The following is a 21373-nucleotide window of genomic DNA, read 5'->3' as shown; positions in this document are numbered from 1 at the left end:
GAAATTTTACTGCTGTGGGTTTCTCTATGTGATCTCATGGACATTTCAAGAGAAAAAATCATGACACCAGTGAAAGCATCCAGCTCATATTATCATCAAGGAAAGCTGTAATTCTCCTTATGGCACTAAGGTTTTTCACAGAAGAGGATGCCTAGAATATCTGAAGCAATAGCAAAAAAATATGCTTAATACCATGGATATCTTGGACTTCTGGCAAGATTGTTTATATGCAGACAAGCTATACAGACCTTCTATGACAAAGAGACGAGAAACCAATTGAAAGAGATATAGAAGATAATCCTAACACCCTGAGCTTCAAAGGGAAGGATAAAGAAGCAAATTAAATACCAACTAGTGGAAGAAACTGAGTGAAAACAGTGAATAAGGAGAGAAATGGAGTTGTGCACTGTCCACTAACCTAAGGGTGTGGCTGTTTTGAATATTTGCAAGCAGGTTCCAATTGGGGCAGCAATCTGATAACTGGTTCCATTTGCAGAGAGGACTGCATGGGCAACCACACTGGTGGCTGACAGCCTGAAAGGTGTGATATTCCCCTTGTTCCACTTGTACCTCATACCCTCCCAGTGAATGGAGGTGTGGCCATCCCCTAGCCCCACTCACCTTCTAGACTGGCAGGAATTCCATACTGGACCAGGTGCCCTACCACCAGCTGCCTTCTGGGCAGGCAAGAACTGGTCCCAGGAATAGGCACCTTGCTCCCATGTACCTTTTGGGCCAGTGGCAACTTTTTCCGAGACCAGGCATCCTACACCCAGCTATTTTTTGATATGGCAAAGACTTTTTCTGGGAATGGGGCCCTTCACCCAGTTGCCATTTGAGACAGCAGGAATTATGTCTGGGAGCAGACATCATGCCCACAGTTGCTTTTGGACTGACACAAATTCCCTCTGGAAGCAGGTGCCTTGTTCACAATTGCCTTTTAGACAAGTAGAAATTTTTTCTGAGTCCAGGCACCCTGCCCCCAGACACTTTCTGGGCTATCAGGAACTTGTCTGGGAGCAGACTCTTGCCCCCAGGTGCCTTCTGAATAGACAGGAACTAGTTCCAAGATCAGCTGCCCTATACCAGATGTCTTTGGGATGCCAGGAACTTTATCTGTGAGTAGGGGCCCAGTACTCAGCTGCCTTTAGAGATAGCCTGAGCTTTTCCTGGGACCAGATGCCCTGTCCCCAGCAAGAATTCATTCTGGAACTAGGTGACTTGCTACCAGCCACTGGGCTGGTAGGAACTACTTCCAAGTCCAGGCACCCCGTCCCTAAGCATCTTCTGGGTCAGCAGGAACTCATCTGGGAACAGGCACCCTGCCTCCATTTGCTTTCTGGCTAAGCAGGAGCTAGTTCCAGGAGCAGGTGCCATGGTCCAGGCCACATGTTTGGCTCGCAGGAATATTACCTGGGTGGGTGCCTGGTCCCCACCTAGTTTTCTATTTCTTTTTAATTATTCTTTTTTCACCCTTTCTTTATTTCTTCTTTTTCTTTCCCTTTGTAGTTATTGTATTATTATTTGTTTTCCTTTTCCTGGTTCCCTTCTTTTTTATATAATTTTTTTCCACTTTCCATTTTTCCCATATCTTGTTTTTCTTTTTTAAAATTTTTCTTATTTTTTAAACTTTTCCTTTTCTCTTGTTCTCTTTTCTTTTATCCCTTACACAAATAATGTTTTTATACTTTTCATATTTGTCCTTCTTTTGTATTTGATTCCTCTTTATTTATTTTTCTTTTTGTGGTTGTTTATGCTGTTTGTAGTTTTTTTTCTCTTTGTTTTATTTATTTATTTATTTATTGGGGGGGTCAGCAACCATGCCCACATGAACCAATCACATCTATACATCTTGCAGACCCACACACTGGGTGAGGGCTACCACCAGATTCTGCACCAAATGATCAACAAAAGATAGTGGCAAATACAAGCACATCATGGCCTAAATGGCTCTACATGAACAGCTAACATAGATTTGTGCACATTCTCTTCCTTTATAATACACACCAAAAAATCAAGTGGTGAGTGCCTAAGTGCTTCCAAAAAAGAGAATAAAATAGCACACCAGTCCTAGTCACTTGGATAAATTAAAACAAACAAACAAAAAAATACCTGGGCAAATCACACCAATGTACAATTACAACCTAAATGTAAATGCAATGAAATCACAATGTCTCAGAGACAATTGGCAATTCCAGTTCACACAAAGAAACAAGATAAAGTAGTACAAACAAGGAACTAGAATATGAACCAAGAGAAACTCCCTGATGAAAAAGTGGAATTAGAATCATCTGATAATGAATTCAAAAGAATTATATGTTGGTACCTTAATGGTTTGAAAGACAGATGAAGGGTAACAGTGACAAAATCAAAGAAAACACTGGCAAAGTTAAGGAAAACACAGAAAAACTCTAGAAGAATTTTGGAAAACAATACAAGAACCAACTGACAAAATAAAATAAAAATTAGAAACATAACAAAAGAAGAAATTGTACAAGTCATAAAAAATAATACAAAATAAAGTCCCGGCCCAGATGACGTCACTGTAGAATTCTGCCAAACATTCAGAGAAAAGTTGACATCTATCCTACTCAACCTATACCAGAACATAGAAAATGATGGAATACTCCCAAATTCATCTTATGAAGCAAATCATGATACCAAAACCAGGCAAAGATACCACTAAATATGAAAATTACTGACTAATACCCTCATGAATATACATAAAAAAATCTTCAACAAAAGCCTAGCCAATAGAATGCAATACTGTTAGGCTGAAGCAAACTCAAGCCCCAAAATGTCAGTTGGCAGCTTCCTCCAGATGTCAGGCCCTGATGAGACAGCCTGATAAGACAACCGCAGTGACTGAACCCACCCAGACTGTAAAGTCCCATGCAGTGACAAACTTCCTCTTCTGAAGACCCCTCATGCTAATTAAGTGCAGACCCATGCTAACAGCTAATTGGACCCTGCATCCACCACCGGTAAGTCACATCTTACCCTTTACTCAATGCCCACCGGAGAACATACATTTTGTATTCTGTTGTCCTCCATCCTGTAGGCCATTTTAATTTTTTGGCTCTGGGTGATGAACCAGTGCCTACTACCAGACGGTTTGAATTGGTTTTCTTGTAAATTGTCTGCGTCTGACTGAGAGGTTGTGTGAATATGTCTGTGATGCTCCAAGATCTAGGTCGCAGAGCCTGAGTGGGCCCTCAGTTAATTTCCGTGAAGTCTGATCGGCATAACGGTGTGGCTCTGCCCTCCACTCCGGGGTTTATACGGAGACACCTTAGCCAAAGACTCACTTAAATCCCTGAGAGGGGAGAGGACAACCGGGAATCTGACTGGTCCTCGGGACATGTCTCCAGTGTGATAACTTTTGGGGAATTGACTTTCCGGAGTCTGGGTGGGCCCTCAGGTGATTTCTGTGTGAAGTCGGATCGGCATAACGGTGTGGCTCTGCCCTCCGCTCCGGGGTTTATACAGAGACACCTTAGCCAAAGACTCACTCAAATCCCTGAGAGGAGGGCAGACAACTAGGCATTTGACTAGTTCTTGGGACGTGTTTCCAGTGTGACTACTTTCCTTTTGTAATATCTCCTGTGTGATTATTTTTGGGGAGTTGACTTGCCCAAAGGTCTGAGTTTTGTCTTGGAGTTTTCTGCATTGGCACAGGGTTCCAGGAACCCCAGAAAAATTGTGGTATCACGTCAGAAACTCCTCATGGTCTGGGAGTCTAGCTGCTCGGGGACACCCGACATCCTACCTCCCCTGAGGGTGTACCCCTCGTTTGACTGTCTAGCATCAGACGGAGACATCCACCTACGCAAAACAGTCCAGCTGACATAGGGTCCTGGTGGCCCTATCTGAAAAACTCAGAACTAATGGGTAATCAAAACTCCAAAATTGATCCAACAACCCCTCTGGGGTGTTTGTTAGCAAACCTTAAACCCTTGTTACTAGACCAGGACATCCATCCCAAACGCCTCATCTTTTACTCCACCACGGCATGTCCCTAGTATACACTGGACAATGGCTCTCACTGGCCAGAGCACAGGACTTTTGACTTTAACATCCTTACAGACCTAGACAATTTTTGCCAAGGCACAGGCAAATGGCTGGAAGTCCCCTATGCCCAAGCCTTCTTTTATTTGCACTCCCAACCCTCATTGTGTAAGAAATGTAATACCACCCAGATTCTCCTTGCCCACAAAAACCCCAAACCTCATAAACCCATGCCTCTCTCCCCCTTAGAAACCAACCCAACCGTTTCCCCTTCCTCCTTTTCTGACCCACTAGAAAGCCTGTCCCTACTCCCCAGATCCCCTCCTTATGTTGCAGCACAACCCCCTCTCCCCCAAATAGCACCATCATCCCTTCCCCTTATCCCAACAATCTCCTGTCATCCCATCTCACCCACTTCCCCAGGCACCTCCTCCTCTACCTCTCCCATCTCGCCCACCTTCCCAGACGTCTCCTCCTCCATCTCTCCTACCCTTCCTTCTACCGTGAGCCATCACACCCACTCCCAGCAACTTCTTTGCCCCCTGTGCAAAGTTGCTGGGTCTAAGGGAATTGTACACGTCCATGCCCCCTTCTCCCTGGCTGATTTGTCCCAAATTGAAAAATATTTAGGCTCTTTTTCTAATGACCCTACTACTTACATCAAAGAGTTCCGATACCTCTCTCAGACCTATGATTTGACTTGGCATGACATATATGTCATCCTCTCCTCTACCCTTCTCCCAGACGAAAAAGATAGAGTCCTTAGTGCTGCCCAAGAACATGCTGACCAAACCCACCTAACAGATAACTCCATGCCTGTTGGAGCAGACACTGTTCCAGTGCACAACCCAGGCTGGGAGTACCAGCCTGATACCCAGTCTGGACGGACTGGGAGGGTCCACAGAGATAAAATGCTCCAATGCCTCCTAGCAGGCCTACAAGCTGTCTCTCACAAAGCAGTTAATTTTAACAAACTCCGGGAAATTACCCAACTTCCGGGTGAAAACCCAGCCACCTTCCTGAACCGAGGCCCTTACCCAATTTACCCATCTAGACCCCTCCTCTCCAGCTGGAGCCACAGTCCTAGCCACTTATTTCATAACCCAATCAGCCCCTGACATTAGAAAGAAATTAAAGAAAGCTGAAGAGGGACCCCAGACTCCCATCAGAGACTTAGTAAACATGGCCTTTAAAGTCTTTAACACCCAGGAAGAGAAAGCAGAAGCAGATAGGGAAGCTAGGACCCGCCAGAAGGCCGCCTTGCAGGCCAATGCCTTGCTAGCAGCCCTGAGGCCAGCACATAGTGACAGAAGACCTCCCTCCTTGGCAACTCCCCGATCCTGCTTCAAGTGTGGTAAGGAAGGTCACTGGGCCAGATCCTGCCCTCAGCCCCGACCGGCCCCCGGCCCATGTCCAGCGTATAGCTTAAAAGGACATTGGAAGAGTGACTGTCCCTCTGTGTCAAAGCACAGAAGGCCATACTCTCCACCCACTAATCCACTGTCGACAGGCTTGGGCCTGGACACTGACGACTGAGGGAGCCCGGACTCAACAACCCCGATCACTCTCGCTGAGCCCAGCGTCACTATCAAAGTAGTGGGTAAGTCAATCTCCTTTTTGATTGATACGGGGGCTACCTATTCTGTACTCCCCTCCTTCTCTGGACCGTGTTTCCCTTCTTCAGTCTCTGTTATGGGAATTAACGGGCAACCCTCAAACCCCTTCCCCCCACAACTGGCCCCATCACTTGTTTAGTAGATAACAAAATTCTTTCACACTCATTTCTTATTATACCAACCTGCCCCACCCCCCTTTTAGGATGAGATTTCCTCACAAAAATCAAAACCACTCTCATTTGGGCTCAAGATCACTCTGCCTCTCTCCTGCTATCACTAACTGCTACCTCCCTGCAAGCACCAGCTTTTCCCATACCCCTGACCTTGTTGATCCATGCGTGTGGGATACTTCTTCCCCATCCATCATCGCCTCTCTTCACCCCCCTGTTATGGTCAATTTAAAGGATCCCACACAGTTTCCATCCAAGCCCCAATTTCCCATTTCTCGCACACACCGACTTGGCCTGAAACCTCTTATACAGAGCTTCTTATCTAAAGGACTTTCAATCCCCACCCAATCCCCATGCAATACTCCTATTTTATCAGTAAAGAAACCTAATGGGTCCTACTGACTAGTCCAAGACCTTCATCTTATTAACAGTGCCATAGTTCCCCTGCATCCTGTTGTCCCTAACCCCTATACCTTACTCTCCAATATTCCCCCTACTACCACTCATTTTTCTGTTTTAGATCTCAAAGATGCTTTTTTCACAATCCCCTTAGACCCCAGGTGTTACAACCTTTTTGTCTTCACTTGGGAAGATCCCGATACTCACACCTCCTCCCAACTCACATGGACAGTGCTCCCACAAGGATTCAGGGACAGTCCAACTCACTTCGAACAGGCACTGGCCAGAGACCTACTAGAATGCAACCTCTCCCCATCCGTTCTCTTACAATATGTCGATGACCTGCAGCCAAGGACATACCCATTGGTCCCCTCCAATCACCACAACTCATTAAGGCTGCCTTCACCACCCTGAAAAATCACCTTTTACAATCTCCACCTCTTCATCTCCCCAATCCTACCAAACCTTTCTCTTTATTCACCAATGAACGTCAAGAGATGGCTCTAGGAGTTCTTACCCAACCTCATGGTCCTTTCCCCTCCCCAGTGGCCTATCTATCCAAACATCTAGATCCCACAGTACAAGGATGGCAACCCTGCCTGAGAGCACTAGTGGCAGCAGCAGTTCTTACACAGGAAGCATTCAAACTAACCCTCCACCGCCCTCTTCATGTGTTTTCCTCACATAGAATAAAAGAACTGTTATCTCACCATTCCCTTTCCCTCCTATCCCCATCTCGTCTCCAACATTTCCACCTTACTTTTATTGAGAATCCCGATGTTAATTAGCCCAGTCTCCACCCCTCAACCCAGTCACACTGCTACCAACTCATGACCCACCTCACTCCCACTCTTGCACAGAAATTTTAGACACCTTACCTACGTCTCCTGACTCCTTATATGACCAGCCCCTAACCCACCCAGATATCACCTTCTTTGTTGATGGCAGCTCAGCCATAGACTCCCATGGGCCGCATAGGGCAGCATATGCCATTGTCACCCTGACTGACGTTGTAGAAGCCCACACCCTCCCTGAAGGCACCTCATCTCAGAAAGCCGAGCTAGTCGCCCTCACCAGGGCCTTACAATTAGCAAAGGGACAGGCAGCTAATATTTACATGGACTCCAAGTATGCATTCCTTATAGCACACTGTCACGGCCCAATATGGGAACAACGAGGATTTCTAACAGCCAAAGTTTCCCCCATAATTAACGGCAAGCTCATTCTCCAACTCCTAAATGCCCTCCAACTACTGTCCTAAGTAGCCATCATACATTGTAAAGGACATCAAACTGACAGTTCCTTGGTCACCCAAGGCAACAACAAGGCAGATTCCACAGCCCGGAACCTCACCAGGGACTCTCCGAACCCACCAACCCCCATCCTGTTCCTCTCACTCCCTTCCATCCATCCACAGTACACCCCTGAGGAACTGTCACATTGGGAGACAAAAGGAGGGAATCACTCCCCCGAAGGATGGCTCTTCCTTCACAACAGACTCATTCTTCCTGACTCCCAAGTAGACCCCCTTGTTGGCATGATTCATAATTCCCTCCACATAGGAACCAAAGCCCTGAAACATTTCCTACAACCTCTTTTCATGTCGCCCTTACTCAACACCTCTATTGAATCTGTCTGTTCCACCTGTACTGTTTGTGTATTCACAAGTCCCCAAGGAAACCTTATACCAACCTTCCCCACTCATCAGATGAGAGGACACCTACCTGGTCAAGATTGGCAAATTGATTTCACTCATATGCCATCTCACAAGTCTTTCAAATACCTTTTTACACTTATAGACACCCTAACTGGGTGGCTGGAAGCCTTCCCCACAAAGAATGAAACTGCAGCTACAGCAGCCAATATCTTAATAACTCACATCATCCCTCGGTTTGGCCTGCCATCCTCCATACAGTCAGACAACGGGCCAGCTTTTATTTCACAGATTACCCAACAAGTCTCCTACTCCCTAGGGATCCACTGGCACCTCCATATCCCCTCAATCATCAGGTAAAATTGAAAGAGCCAATGGCCTTATCAAAACACACCTGACCAAACTCTCCTTAAATCCTGGATAGACCTCCTCCCATTTGCCTTAGCACGCATAAGAGCAACTCCTAAAGCACCAACCTTTCTCAGCCCTTTTGAATTAATGTACAGCCGACCTTTCCTCCTAAACCATAATTTACCCACCCAACCCCTTCCCCTAGCTTCCTATCTCCCATACCTTTCTCTCCTTAGGCAGCTACTGCGAGAACACGCAGACAGGTATCTACCACAACCCTTAGGGACCGATTCTCCAGTACCACCAATAGCAAGTCACCTACAACCCAGAGACACAGTGCTTCTGAAAACTTTGCATCCAGAGTCACTGAAACCTCGCTGGACTGGACCACATACTGTTATCTTAACCACTCCCACAGCGGTAAAACTCCTGGGTGACCCCTTGTGGCACCACCTCTCCCATGTCAAAAGGGCCCAGACAAATAATGATTTCTATACATGCCAAATACTGGGTCCAACTAAGCTCCGTCTTAATCGGACCCCTCATCCTACTGACCCTCACTAATACTGAACCCATATCCAATCTCAATAAACTCCCACCCAACCATGTCTGGAGATTTACAGTCTGGGAGGGACAAAAGTCCCTGCAGCGTATTGGTCAGGCAGACTACCCACCAACAAATACAACACAACTAGAAATACCCATTTCCCCCAAATCAGTATTCCCCAGTAATTTCCCCTACCTCTGTTTTACATATGACCAATCCAATCCCAGATGCAACCAAAGCTCCTCAACCTATGGCGGATGTTATTATTGGTCATGCAGAATACATAGTTCTGGAGATTACTCTGGAGCATTTTTTACTAAAACCATGAGATTACACCTCTGCATTAGCGATCCAAAGAACAGCAGGTGGGCAAATGGAGTTATAGGAAAACTGTATTATAATGGCTTTGCCACCTTACCCGCAGGAACCATCAAAATAGAATGAACAATCCACACCCCCCGCAACCTTACACAAGTTCTTACCTCCATTTCCCAAGAAGAACATAACCTACAAAAACAGATCCAAGGAAATCCCCGAACAGTTCTCAACCCAACCCAAGTCCAGACCTTCCCAACACCCTCCTGGATACATATCATCCAATATTCCCTATCTCTCCTCAATTATACTCAGACTCTACCTAATGTTTCACATTGCTTCCTTTGTGCCTCACTCAAACAACCCTTACTTGCAGCTGTACCTATCAATTTAACTCCACCACCATTTACTCCCATCCTCAACTCTTCATGCACCATCCCTCTACCACATATACCCCTTTGGGCACTTAAAACCTTTAACCAAACACCACAGAATATTTCCATCACCTCTGAACCACCTGGCATTTTCTTTTGGTGTAATGAAACTTTAACTAAATGTTTAAATTCCACCATTCCAGGTCCCTGCTTCACAGTAACCATAATACCCCAACTCACCCTCTATGAAAAATCTGAAGTCTCCAGACTATTACAAGAGACTAGAATAAAAAGAGCTGCCTTCATACCCATCATGATAGGTATTAGCCTAGCCTCTGCCATTGCAGCAGCAGGAATGGCAGGCGGAGCCTTGAGCCACAGCATAATATTGGCTCAGGACTTCAAGTCCGTCTCGAAATTGCACTTGAAACCACTGCCAAATCCTTAGCCTCCCTACAGCAACAACTAACCTCTTTAGCCCAAGTTTCTTTGCAGAACCGGAGAGCCCTAGACCTCCTAACTGCAGCAGAAGGTGAAACTTGCATCTTCCTGGGAGAAGAATGTTGTTATTATATTAATGAATCTGGACTAGTGGAACAGAATATTAACACATTAACTCGACTAAAAGAATTGCACAACCAACGCAACACAGAAACTTCACTGTTTGGATGGTTCCAATCACCACTGACTGCCTGGCTATTACCCCTTATCGGACCACTTGTACTAATAACTCTCCTTTTTCTCTTTGCCCCTTGCCTCCTCAAGTTTCTCCAAAGTCGACTGGAAGAAATATCTCGAGTTGCAGTAAATCAACTTCTCCTACACCCTTACATCAAGTTGCCAACTGATGACCCCAGCTTCTCAGACTCCAACCTATGAAACCCCTCTCCCCCTCTCTGACCCCATTCAGCAGGAAGAAGCTAAGAGGATCACGTCTTATCCATTAAAAGAGGTTAGAATGTTAGGCTGAAGCAAACTCAAGCCCCAAAATGTCAGTTGGCAGCTTCCTCCAGATGTCAGGCCCTGATGAGACAGCCTGATAAGACAACCGCAGTGACTGAACCCGCCCAGACTGTAAAGTCCCATGCAGTGACAAACTTCCTCTTCTGAAGACCCCTCATGCTAATTAAGTGCAGACCCATGCTTACAGCTAATTGGACCCTGCCATTTCCTTAGAGGACCCTGTCACTCCCCTGCTGTCCCCAAACAGGTCCTCTCTGTGTCTATAAAAGTCCATGCCCCCTGCCCGGGGGTGTGACTTCTCTGGCCCTGATGCTAGGGCATGAGAACCTTGCTCAGGAGCACCAATAAACTGCTGCTCTGAAACAACTCTGTGTCCTGGTGTCTTGGCAGCTCTGCATTACAAATACTATATCAAAAAATTAATACACCATGACCAACTGGGATTCACAAAATGTATGCAAGGATGGTTCAACATTAGACTAACAATTAATGTCATCTATCACATAAATAAAAAAAAAGGGAAAAGAACCACATGATCATACCAATAGATGCAGAAAAGACATTTGATAAAATTTAATACCTATTTCTGGAAAAAACTCAGAAAAATAGGAATTGAAGTGAAATTTCTCAACATAATAAAGAACATATACACAAAAAGAACAGCCAACATTATTCTCAATGGAAAGTGACAGAAAGGACTCCCCTTGTGAGCAAAACTAGACTAGGATTCCCTCTATTACCACTTCTATTCAACATTGTATTGGAAATTCTGTTGTTGTGACATGCCATCGAAACAGTTCTGACTCATAGCAATGCTATGTACAACAGAATGAAACACTGCTCAGTCCTGCACCAGCCTCACAACTCTTACTATACTTGAGCCCATCATTGCAGCCACTGTATCAATCCAGCTTGTTAAGGGGCCTTCCCCCTTTTTGCTGATCTTCCACTTTAACAAGCACGATATACTTCTCCAGTGAATGGTCCCTTCAGATTACATGACCAAAGTAGGTAACACATAGTCTGGCCATTCTCACTTCCAAGAAGCATTCTGGCTGTACTTCTTCCAGGACAGATTTGTTAGTTCTTCTGGCAGTCCATGGTATTTTCAGTATTTTTCACCAACACCACAATTCAAAAGCATCAACTCTTCTTTGGTCTTCCTTCTTCATTGTCCATCTTTCACATCCATATGAAGCAACTGAAAATACCATGTCTTGGGTTAGGTATACCTCAGTCTTCAATGATACTCTCCAGCAAAGAGGACTAGACAAGGTAATAAGGCAAGAAAGGAAAGTAAAAGGCATCCAAGTTGGTAAGGAAGAAATAAAAGTATTCCTATTTGCAGATGATATGATCCTATACGTAGAAAATCCCAGAGACTCAGCAAGAAAACTACTGAAACTAATTGAAAGATTCACTAAAGTGGCAGGATAGAAGATCAACATACAAAAATTAGCTGCATTCCTCTACATTCATAAAGAGATCTCTGAAAAGAAAATAAGGAAAACAATGCTATTTACAATAACTACCAAAAGATAAAATACTTAGATATAAATCTTACAAGGGACACAAAGACCTATACAAAGAAAACTACAAACCACTACTTCAAGAAACTGTAAAAGATTTATGTAAATAGAAGAACATACCATGCTTATGGACATGAAGACTGAACATTGTGAAAATAATACTATCCAAAGGATTCTATAGATTCAATGCAATCCTGATCCAAATTCCATCAACATTCTTTAAGGACATGGAAAAACCAATCACAAATTTTATATGGAAAGGAAAGAGAACTTGGATAAGCAATGCACTATAGAAGAAGAACAAAGTAGGAGGTCTCACACTCTCTGATCTCAAAATCTACTATTCGGAGTTCTGGCAAGATGGTGGAATAGGCAGCAAGCTACCTAGACCCTCTGCAACAAAGCAATAAGAAGCCAATTGAAACCAATACAGAAGATGATCCTAGAACAGTGAGCTTTGCAGGGAAGGATAAAGAAGTGGATTAAACACCAACTAGTAAAAGAACCTGAATGAAAACAGTGAGTAAGGAGACATATGGAGTGGCAGACTTCTGGCTGTCCTGAAGTCACAGCCATTTTGGAATATTTCTCGGTAGCAAACTAAGAGTCAGTTCTGCTAACTAAGGACTGCACAGGCAAGGACTGCACTGGTGCCTGACAACCAGAGAGGAAAACAGTGAAGGAGACAAACAGCCAGTGGTTGTCCTGAGGGTTCACTTATTTTTAATATTTGCAAGCAGTGGGTATGGCCATTTTGAATATATACAAGTGGTATTCATACCTGGACAATGACCTAACAATAGGCTCAGTTTGCCAAGGACAGTATGGGCAACTGCACTGGAGACTGGTGATAGAAAGGTGTGATATTCCCCTTGTTACTCTTACATCCCACATCCTCTTGGTGATCAGAGGTCTGACCATCCCCTGCCTCCACCCACTTTCTGGATCAACAGGAATTCCATCCCTGTCTGTGCCCTGACAGTGCCTGCATACCATGCCCCAATCCCAGTTTTATTTTTCTTTATTTTTAAATTATTCTTTTTATCTTCCCCCCTTTTTTTCCCTCTTTCCCATCCCTGGTTCTTTTCTCTCTCTCTCTCTCTCTCTCTCTTATTTTCCTGGTTCTCTTTTAATTTTTTCTTTCTTTTGGTTCTTCCCATCCCTTGTTTTACCTTTTGAATTTTTTCCCATTTTTTCTTTACTATTATTTTATTCTTGTTCTTTTCTTTCATTATTCCCTCCCCAGACATTGCAGTTTTCCCCCATCCTCTGTCTCGCATTATCTTTCTTTTATCCTTTTTTAATATATTTTGAAAATTTTTTTTCTCATTTATTGCATGTTTTTTTTTTGTTTGTTTGTTTTTGACATTGTTCCTGATTGTTTATGTGATTTGAGTTTTTTGTTCTCTTGTTTTTATTTTTTGGGTGGTTTCTTTCTTTAGTTTAACTGAGTGAGAGACAACAACCATTCCTACACAACCCAGCCATACTTGCACCTCCTGCAGTAACACCCACTGAATGAGGGCCACCACTTGCTTCTGCACCAACTGACCAATGATAGACAGCAGCCAATACCAGCTCAACTCACCCTCAACCGCTTCTTGGGAACAGCTAACAGAGATCTATGCACACTCTCATTCTCTACCATACCTGCCAAGAGACAAGTGGTGAGTGCCTAAGTGCTAACAACTAGTGACTAGAGTATCACAGGACCCTGTTCACACAGACATATAAAAATAAAGTAAAGGAAAAGAAAAACCTTGGGCAAATAATACCATACAACCACAAATTAAATATAAATATACCACCACAATGTCTCAGAGACAAAAAACCGTCACAGTCCACACAAAGAAGCAAGATAAAGTAGTAGAAACAAGGGACCAAGACACAAACCCAGAAAACATTCCTGAGGAAGAAGCAGCATTGGAACACCCTGATAAGGAATTCAAAAGAATTATATTTGGGTACCCTTGAGGAATTGACAGATAGATCAAGGAAAACACTGACAAGATCAAGGAAAACACTGACAAAATTAAGAAAAACATAGAAAAAAGTCTAGAACAATTTAAGAAAACAATACAAGAACAAATTGACAAAATAGACAAAAAAATAGAAATGATACAAAAGCAGCTATAGAAATCAAGAAGATTAAGACTAAGGCTACAGAAATAGATAACACAGTGAACAGGCAAAGGAGTAGAATTGAATCAATGGAAGACAGAATTAATGAGATTGAAGACAAATACTTCAATACTACTTTGTTAAGGCCTCAGTCAGACAAAAGATCAAAACAAAATGTAGAAAGCTTAAGATTCATGTGTAATACCATCAAGAGGAATAACCTATGTGTAATCCAAATTTCAGAATAGAAAGGACAAATAAAACCATAGAAAAAATTTGTGGGAAGAGAATTTCCCTAATATAATGAAAGGTCAGATCATATCTATTCAAGAAGGTTAATGAACCCAAAACAGGACAGACCCCAAAAGAAAATCAATAAGAGAAAATCAAATTCACCAAAATCAAAGAAAAGGAATCCTGAAAGCAGCATGCCTATAAAAGGCAATCAATAAGACTAAGATTAATTTCTTGGCAGAAACCATGCTGGTGAGAAGACAATGGGATGATATATACAAAAGCCTGAAAGAAAGAATTTCCAACCAAGAATTATATACCCAGCAAAACTATCCCTCAAAAATGAGGGTGAAATTATGACATTTTCAGAAAGGCAGAAATTAAAGGACTTTGTTAATACCAGACCAAGCTTATGAGAGATGCTAAAGGCAGTTGTTCAGACAGAGAGCAAACAACTTACGATTAACACACATGATGATAAAACTTAGGAACAGCCCAGGTATAGAAGTATCCAAAGTAACCAGGGAACCAGAGAAGACACCAATTGATAAAAAGGGCAGCTACAAACAAAAAACAGGGAATAAATAATGTAATTACAGAACTTCTAAATGGTGAGGAAGTCAAGCAATTGTTTGAGCAGACTGTTTTAAACCTGGGAAGAAAATTATAAATCACAGAGTAACCTCAAAGAAAAATAATAACCCTTGTATAGTGCCTAAGGCATTTGACTGCTAACCAGAAGCCTGGAGGTTCAAACCCACAAGCCAATGAGGGGTCACTATGAGTTGTATCCAACTTGACAGCAGTGAGTATCAAAATAAAAAAGAGGACAAGCACAAATATTTAGCAAATACTAAAACAGTAGCAATGAAGGAGATACCATGATTCATAAATTGGCTCAGCACAGAAAATTATATGGAACAAAGAAATAAGCAACACCACAAAAAACACATAACAAAATGACATCAATAAATTCATACTTGTTGATAATTATATTGAATGTAAATGGATTAAATTCGCCACTCAAGAGGCAGAGAATAGCAGACTGGGTAAGAAAATGTGGCCCATCAATATACTGTCTACAAGACTCACACCTTTAACACTAAGATAAAAAATAGACTAAAAATCAAAGGTTGGAAAAAAAGATATACCAAGCAAATGATAACCAAAAAAAAGTGCAGGAGTGACAAAACTAATTTCTGATAAAATAGACTTTAGCACAAAATGACTATAAGAAACAGAAAAGGACATGATATAATGACTAAAGAATCACTTGAACAAGAGGGCACAACCATAATAAATATCTACACACCCAATAAAAGAGCCCCAACATACATAAATCAGACTTTAACAGAATTGAAAAGACAAATAGATGACTCCATGGTAATAGTGTTGTTGTTGTTTTTCTTAGGTTCCATCTAGTGGGCTTTCACTCATAGCCACCCCGTGTACAACAGAATGAAAAACTTCCCAGTCCTGCACCAGCCTCAAAATACTTGCTATATCTGAGCCTATTGTTGTAGCCACTGTGTCAATCCATCTCTTTGAGGTCTTCCCCTTTTTCTCTGACCCTCCACTTTACCAAGCATGATATGCTTCTCCAGGGAATGGTCCCTTCTGACAACATGACCAAAGTAGGTGAGATGAAGTCTGGCCAATACACCACTTTCAATAATAGAACAACTGGAAAGACAATCAACAAAGATGCAGAAGAACTAAACAATACAATCCACCAACATGACCTTATAGACATCTGCAGAGCACTCCACCCAAGACCAGGAAAATAAATATTCTTTTCCAGCACACATGGAACATTCTCCAGGATAGACCATATGTCAGACCACAAAGCAAGCATCAATAAATTTAAAAACATTGAAATACTGCAAAGCATCTTCTCAGATCACAATGCTATAAAATTAGGAATCAATTATATGAAGACCAATGAAAAAAGAGCAAATACACATGGACACTGAGTAATACTCTCCTTACAAATGAGTAGGTAATTGAAGAAATAAAAAATGAAATGAAATTATAAAATTCCTTGAATCAAACAAGAGTGAAAACACACCATATCAAAATCTTGGGACAAAGTAAAAGCAGTCATCAGAGGACAATTTATAGCAATAGATGCACACATCAAAAAGGAAGAGGGAACCAAAATCAACACTTAACCCATTATCTCCAACAATTAGAAAAAGAGCAGCAAGAAAAGCCTACAGTCACCAGAAGAAAAGAAATAATAGATTTGAGCAAAAATAAAAGAAAGACAATAGAAAAGATCAACAACACTAGAAGTTGGTTCTTTGAAATGATTAACAGAATCAACAAACCACTGGCAAATTTAATTAACAAAGGAAAAGAAGGAGAATATGCAAATAACATGAATAAGAAATGAAAAGTGTGACATAACAACAGAATCAACAGAAATAAAAAGAATAATATCAGGATACTATGAAGAACTGTGCTGCAACAAATTTGAAAACCTAGAAGAAATGGACAGATCTTTTGAAGCACACTGCTTACCTAAACTAACACAGACTGAGGTAGAAAATTTGATCAGACCCAGAACAAAAGAAGAAGTTGAACAGGTCATTAAAAAAAAAAAAAAAAATTGCCAACAACAACAAAAAAAGCCCTGACCCAGATGCTTTCACTGGAGAATTCTACCAATCATTTAGACAAGAGCTGACACCAATCTTGGTCAAACTATGCCAGAACATAGACAAGGATGAAATCCTCCTAAATTCATTTTATGAAACAAGCATAACCCTGATACCAAAACCAGGCAAAGATACCACTAGAATGGAAAACTACAGACCAATATCACTCATGATTATAGATGCAAAAATCTTCAACAAAATCCGAGCCAATAGGTTCCAACAACATATCAAAAAAATAATATATCATGACCAAGTGGGATTCATACCAGGTATGCAAAGATGGTTCAACATTAGGGAAAAAAAAAATCAACATAATCCATTACTTAAGTAAAATAAAGGAAAAGAACCACATCATCCTATCAATCGATGCAGAAAAGGCACTTGATAAAATCCAACACCCATTCCTGATAAAAACTCCCAGAAAAATAGGAATAGAAGAAAAATTCCTCAACATTATAAAGGGTATATTTGCAAAACCAACAGGCAACATTATTCTCAATGGAGAGAGACTGAAACCATTCCCCTTGTGAACAGAAACCAGATAAGGATGCCCTCCATCTCCACTTCCATTTAAATTTGTCCTGGAAGTCCTACCCAGAGCAATAAGGCAAGAAAGGGAAATCAAAGGTATCCAGATGGGTAAGGAAAAAGTAAAACTATCCCTATTTACAGATGATATGATTTTATACATAGAAAACCCAAGAGACTCAGCAAGAAAACTACTGGAACTTATTGAAAGAGTTACCATAGTGTCAGGATTCAAGATCAACATATAAAAATCAGTTGCATTCCTCTATACCAGCAAAGAGATCTCTGAAAAGGAAATCAATACCATTTACAATAGCTACCAAAAAGATAAACTTCTTGGGAATAAATTTTACCAGGGACATAAAAGATGTATAAAAAGAAAACTACAAAATACTACTTCACGAAACTATAAGAGATCTACATAAATGGAAGGACATACCATGCTCATGGATAGGAATATTGAACATTATGAAAATGTCAGTGTCACCCAAAGCAATCTATACAGTCAATGTAATCCCAATCCAGATTCCACCAACATTCTTTAAAGACATGGAAAAAACAGTCACTAATTTTACATGAAAAGGAAAGAGACATTGGATAAGCAAAGCACTATTGAAGGAGAAGAACAGAATAGAAGGTCTCACACTCCCATATCTCAAAACCTACGATACAGCCACAGTTGTCAAAACAGCCTGGTACTGGTACAACAACAAACCAGTGGAATAGAATTGAGAACCTGGAAACAGAACCATCAACTTATGGTCAGCTGATCTTTGACAAAGAGCTGAAATTAAATGGGGAAGAGATAGTCTCTTTTACAAATGGTGCTGGCAAAACGGGATATCCATTTGCAGAAAAATGAAACAAGATCCATGCCTCACATCATACACAAAAACTAACCCTTGATAGATCAAAAACTTAAATGTGAAACCTAAAACTATAAAGTTCATCACAGAAAAAAAAGAGGTAAACTTATTGTTGTTGTTGTTGTTATGTGCTGTCGAGTTGAACCCGACTCATAGTGAACCCTCCTTGGGTTTCCAAGGCAGTATCACTATGGAAATAGATTGCCCAACCTTCCTTCTGTTTGGTTATCCATTCTTGTGTGGATGGGCACATAGGTTGTTTCCATCTTCTTGCTATTGTAAATAGTGCTGCAGTGAACACGGGTGTGTATATATCTGTTCTTGTCCTGGCTCTCACTTCTTTAGGATGTATACCTAGTAATGGGATTTCTGGGTCAAATGGTATTTCTAATTCCAGTCTTTTAAGGAATCGCCATACTGCTTTTCCACAGTGGTTGTATCATTTTACAATTGGTATGGCACATTCTTAAAAATTTGAAAATAGAAATACCATTTGATTCAGCAATCCTACAGAAGTGAGAGCCAGGACACAAATAGATACAGGCACATCCATGTTCACTGCAACATTATTCACAATAGCAAAGAGATGGAAACAACCTAAATACCCATCAACAGATGAATGGATAAACAAACTATGGTACGTACACACAATGGGGTAATTATGCAACATGAAACAATAATGAAGAGTCTGTGAAACATCTTATAATTTGGATGATCTTGGAGAACATTATACCAGGTTAAATAAGTCAATTACAGAAGGAGAAATATTCTATGAGACCACTGTTACAAAATGTCAGGGAAAAATTTACACACAGAAGAGAACTTTCTTTGTTGGTTACAAAGGATGGGAGGGGAGAGGAGGGAAAATTGCTAGCTTGATAAGAGATATGTATTGATATGGGTGAAGGGAAAGGCACTTAATCCAAAGTAGGTGACCAGCACAGTAACAGTAAAGAAAAGGAAGACATGGTGAGGTACAAAAGAAGGTGTACCTTCTTTCCCTCTTGTCCCCCAAAAAAGGAATGTATACTCTGCTTACATCATCGAACTTAACCTACATAAGTATTTAGAGTATGAGTCTAATTAAGAATTAATGAAAGATTTTTCTGTTTTTTGAGACATTAAAATTTCATAAAATTAGGAATTAAATGAATATGGTTTTGACCAGATATATTGCAATTACTTGTACAATAAAGAAATGCAAGGAAGAATTACCATCCTTATTTAGTGCAACTATTTTCTTTTGTGTGCATAAATTCATAACATATATTAATAGAAATAGTAAATGTCAAATTTTTTTTTTTTTAATATCAAAACAAGTTGAGAGAGCCCTATAAATATTGCATTGTTTGAACAATAGATTCAAGTCATGCAAGTAATGCATTGGCCGAGTGACCAGAGAAATTGCTATTTTAATCTGCAATGCTAAGCTGAATTACTTGGGGGAAGATGTTGAAATAGTATTTGAGCTTCTATACTTTTAAAATATCAGAGCTTTTAAAAATTCCTCATAGAATCTGTGCTGTGATGTGTTTTACATATTAGGTAATGCAGTCCTCTCTTGGGACATAAGCTGATGGCATCACACACAAGCACATTCATCATGCTGTTCTGCAAATTCAAAAAAGAGAATGTTTTCTCTCTGAGTGTAACTCACATCCCACTGACTTATCATGTTCCTGTTGATTAACAAGCGGTTGAAATAGCTTAATGTGCTTTGAATATTTAGTCCAAAGTAATGTAAGAAAACATCTGTCACTTACGTTTTTGAGTCATCCCACAACACACAATAGGGATTCAAAGTACCCTAAAAATAAGCAGAGAAAGAATAAATATATCTTGAGTACATACATAAGAAATGAAGAGTTATACAAAATGCAAACGGAATGATAGATATCTTATCTTGCAATAAGATCCTTTAAAGATTCCTTCTCTCTCTCTCTCTCTCTTTTTTTTTCCTGCATAGGAAATTGCATTTCCTTTTTCATAGATTTGATGACCCATCTATGAAAGTGAAGCTTTCATATACCACAAGGTCCATACTTTGGTGATTTCTACTTTATTTTGCTTTCTCCTAAGTTATTACTTGCTGGAATACTTTAAGAAGACCATGAAATTCGCCATATTTAAACCATTCTATGCTCCTTTGTCTCTAGATGGTGAGCTGTGTGGAGTCAAGAGATGGTTGTGTTATCTATTTCTAGAGAGTATGTTGACTTGTGATATCTTCTTAATCACCAGATCATAATTGTATTGAATCATCTCTAATGTAACCATTAAAAAAGAGCTATATTTTTATTCAGTTATATAATTATGCATTGAGTACCCACCATAACCATCAGGAAGACCCACTGAATTTATACTTATCAAGGAATTATTACAATTATCAAGGAAGTATTTTCTGTTTTAAGTTCTAATTGTTGGATTTTTTTTTCCTTTTTATTTCTGCTTGTTTACAATCCATTGGGCCTTATTTTGCCTTTTGAAACTAAGCTAATAATTATTTTTTATGGAATATATTTAGATATCCACAGATCATATCACATCCCTGAAGAATCTTCTCTTCTCCATTAAGCATTCTCTGATGGTTTCAAGTTCTCATATCCTCCAGCCCACTCATTTTCTTACTCACGTAGTTTTAAAGTGTGTTTAGTGAAATCATCCACTTGTGTCTGATCTGCAAAGAAAAGATGGCACTACTGTGTCTACAGAAGCTTTTATGGCCTGATAGTTAAAGTACTGAGCTGCTAACCAAAAGCTCAGCAATTTGAACCCAGCAGCAGCTCCATGGGAGAAAGATGTGGTGGTCTGGTTCCATAAAGATTTACAGCCTTGGGAACCCTATGGGGCAGTTGTACTCTGTCCTAGACAGTTGCTATAAGTCAAAATTGACTTTATGGCAGTGAGTATTTAGTCTACAATTTAGAAACCATATTCTTGTGTGTGTGTGTGTGTGTGTGTGTGTGTGATTTGGGTGAAACTTGTCACAGCAAGTTCCCTTTCCATACAGCAGTTCACACACGCTTTGTCTTAAGACA

At 40.9% G+C, this 21373-nt stretch overlaps 1 protein-coding gene across 1 annotated transcript in view; it reads right to left on the bottom strand.

Moving 5' to 3' along the window:
• The window catches only part of ADGRB3 (adhesion G protein-coupled receptor B3), a 1013812-nt gene that overhangs the window by 393182 nt on the left and 599257 nt on the right, over positions 1 to 21373 (bottom strand). The window contains exon 15 of the mRNA XM_007945182.1: positions 20099 to 20142. Within this exon, the coding sequence (XP_007943373.1) occupies positions 20099 to 20142 (44 nt within the window). The remainder of the gene's footprint in view (positions 1 to 20098; positions 20143 to 21373) is intronic.

This window comes from Orycteropus afer, unplaced genomic scaffold, assembly GCF_000298275.1.
Source record: "Orycteropus afer afer isolate SDZICR_OR568_19922 unplaced genomic scaffold, OryAfe1.0 scaffold00133, whole genome shotgun sequence".
NCBI classification, from domain to species: domain Eukaryota; kingdom Metazoa; phylum Chordata; class Mammalia; order Tubulidentata; family Orycteropodidae; genus Orycteropus; species Orycteropus afer.
The sequence above is the reverse complement of the archived record's forward strand: the minus strand, read 5'-3'. Positions and strand labels throughout refer to the sequence as shown.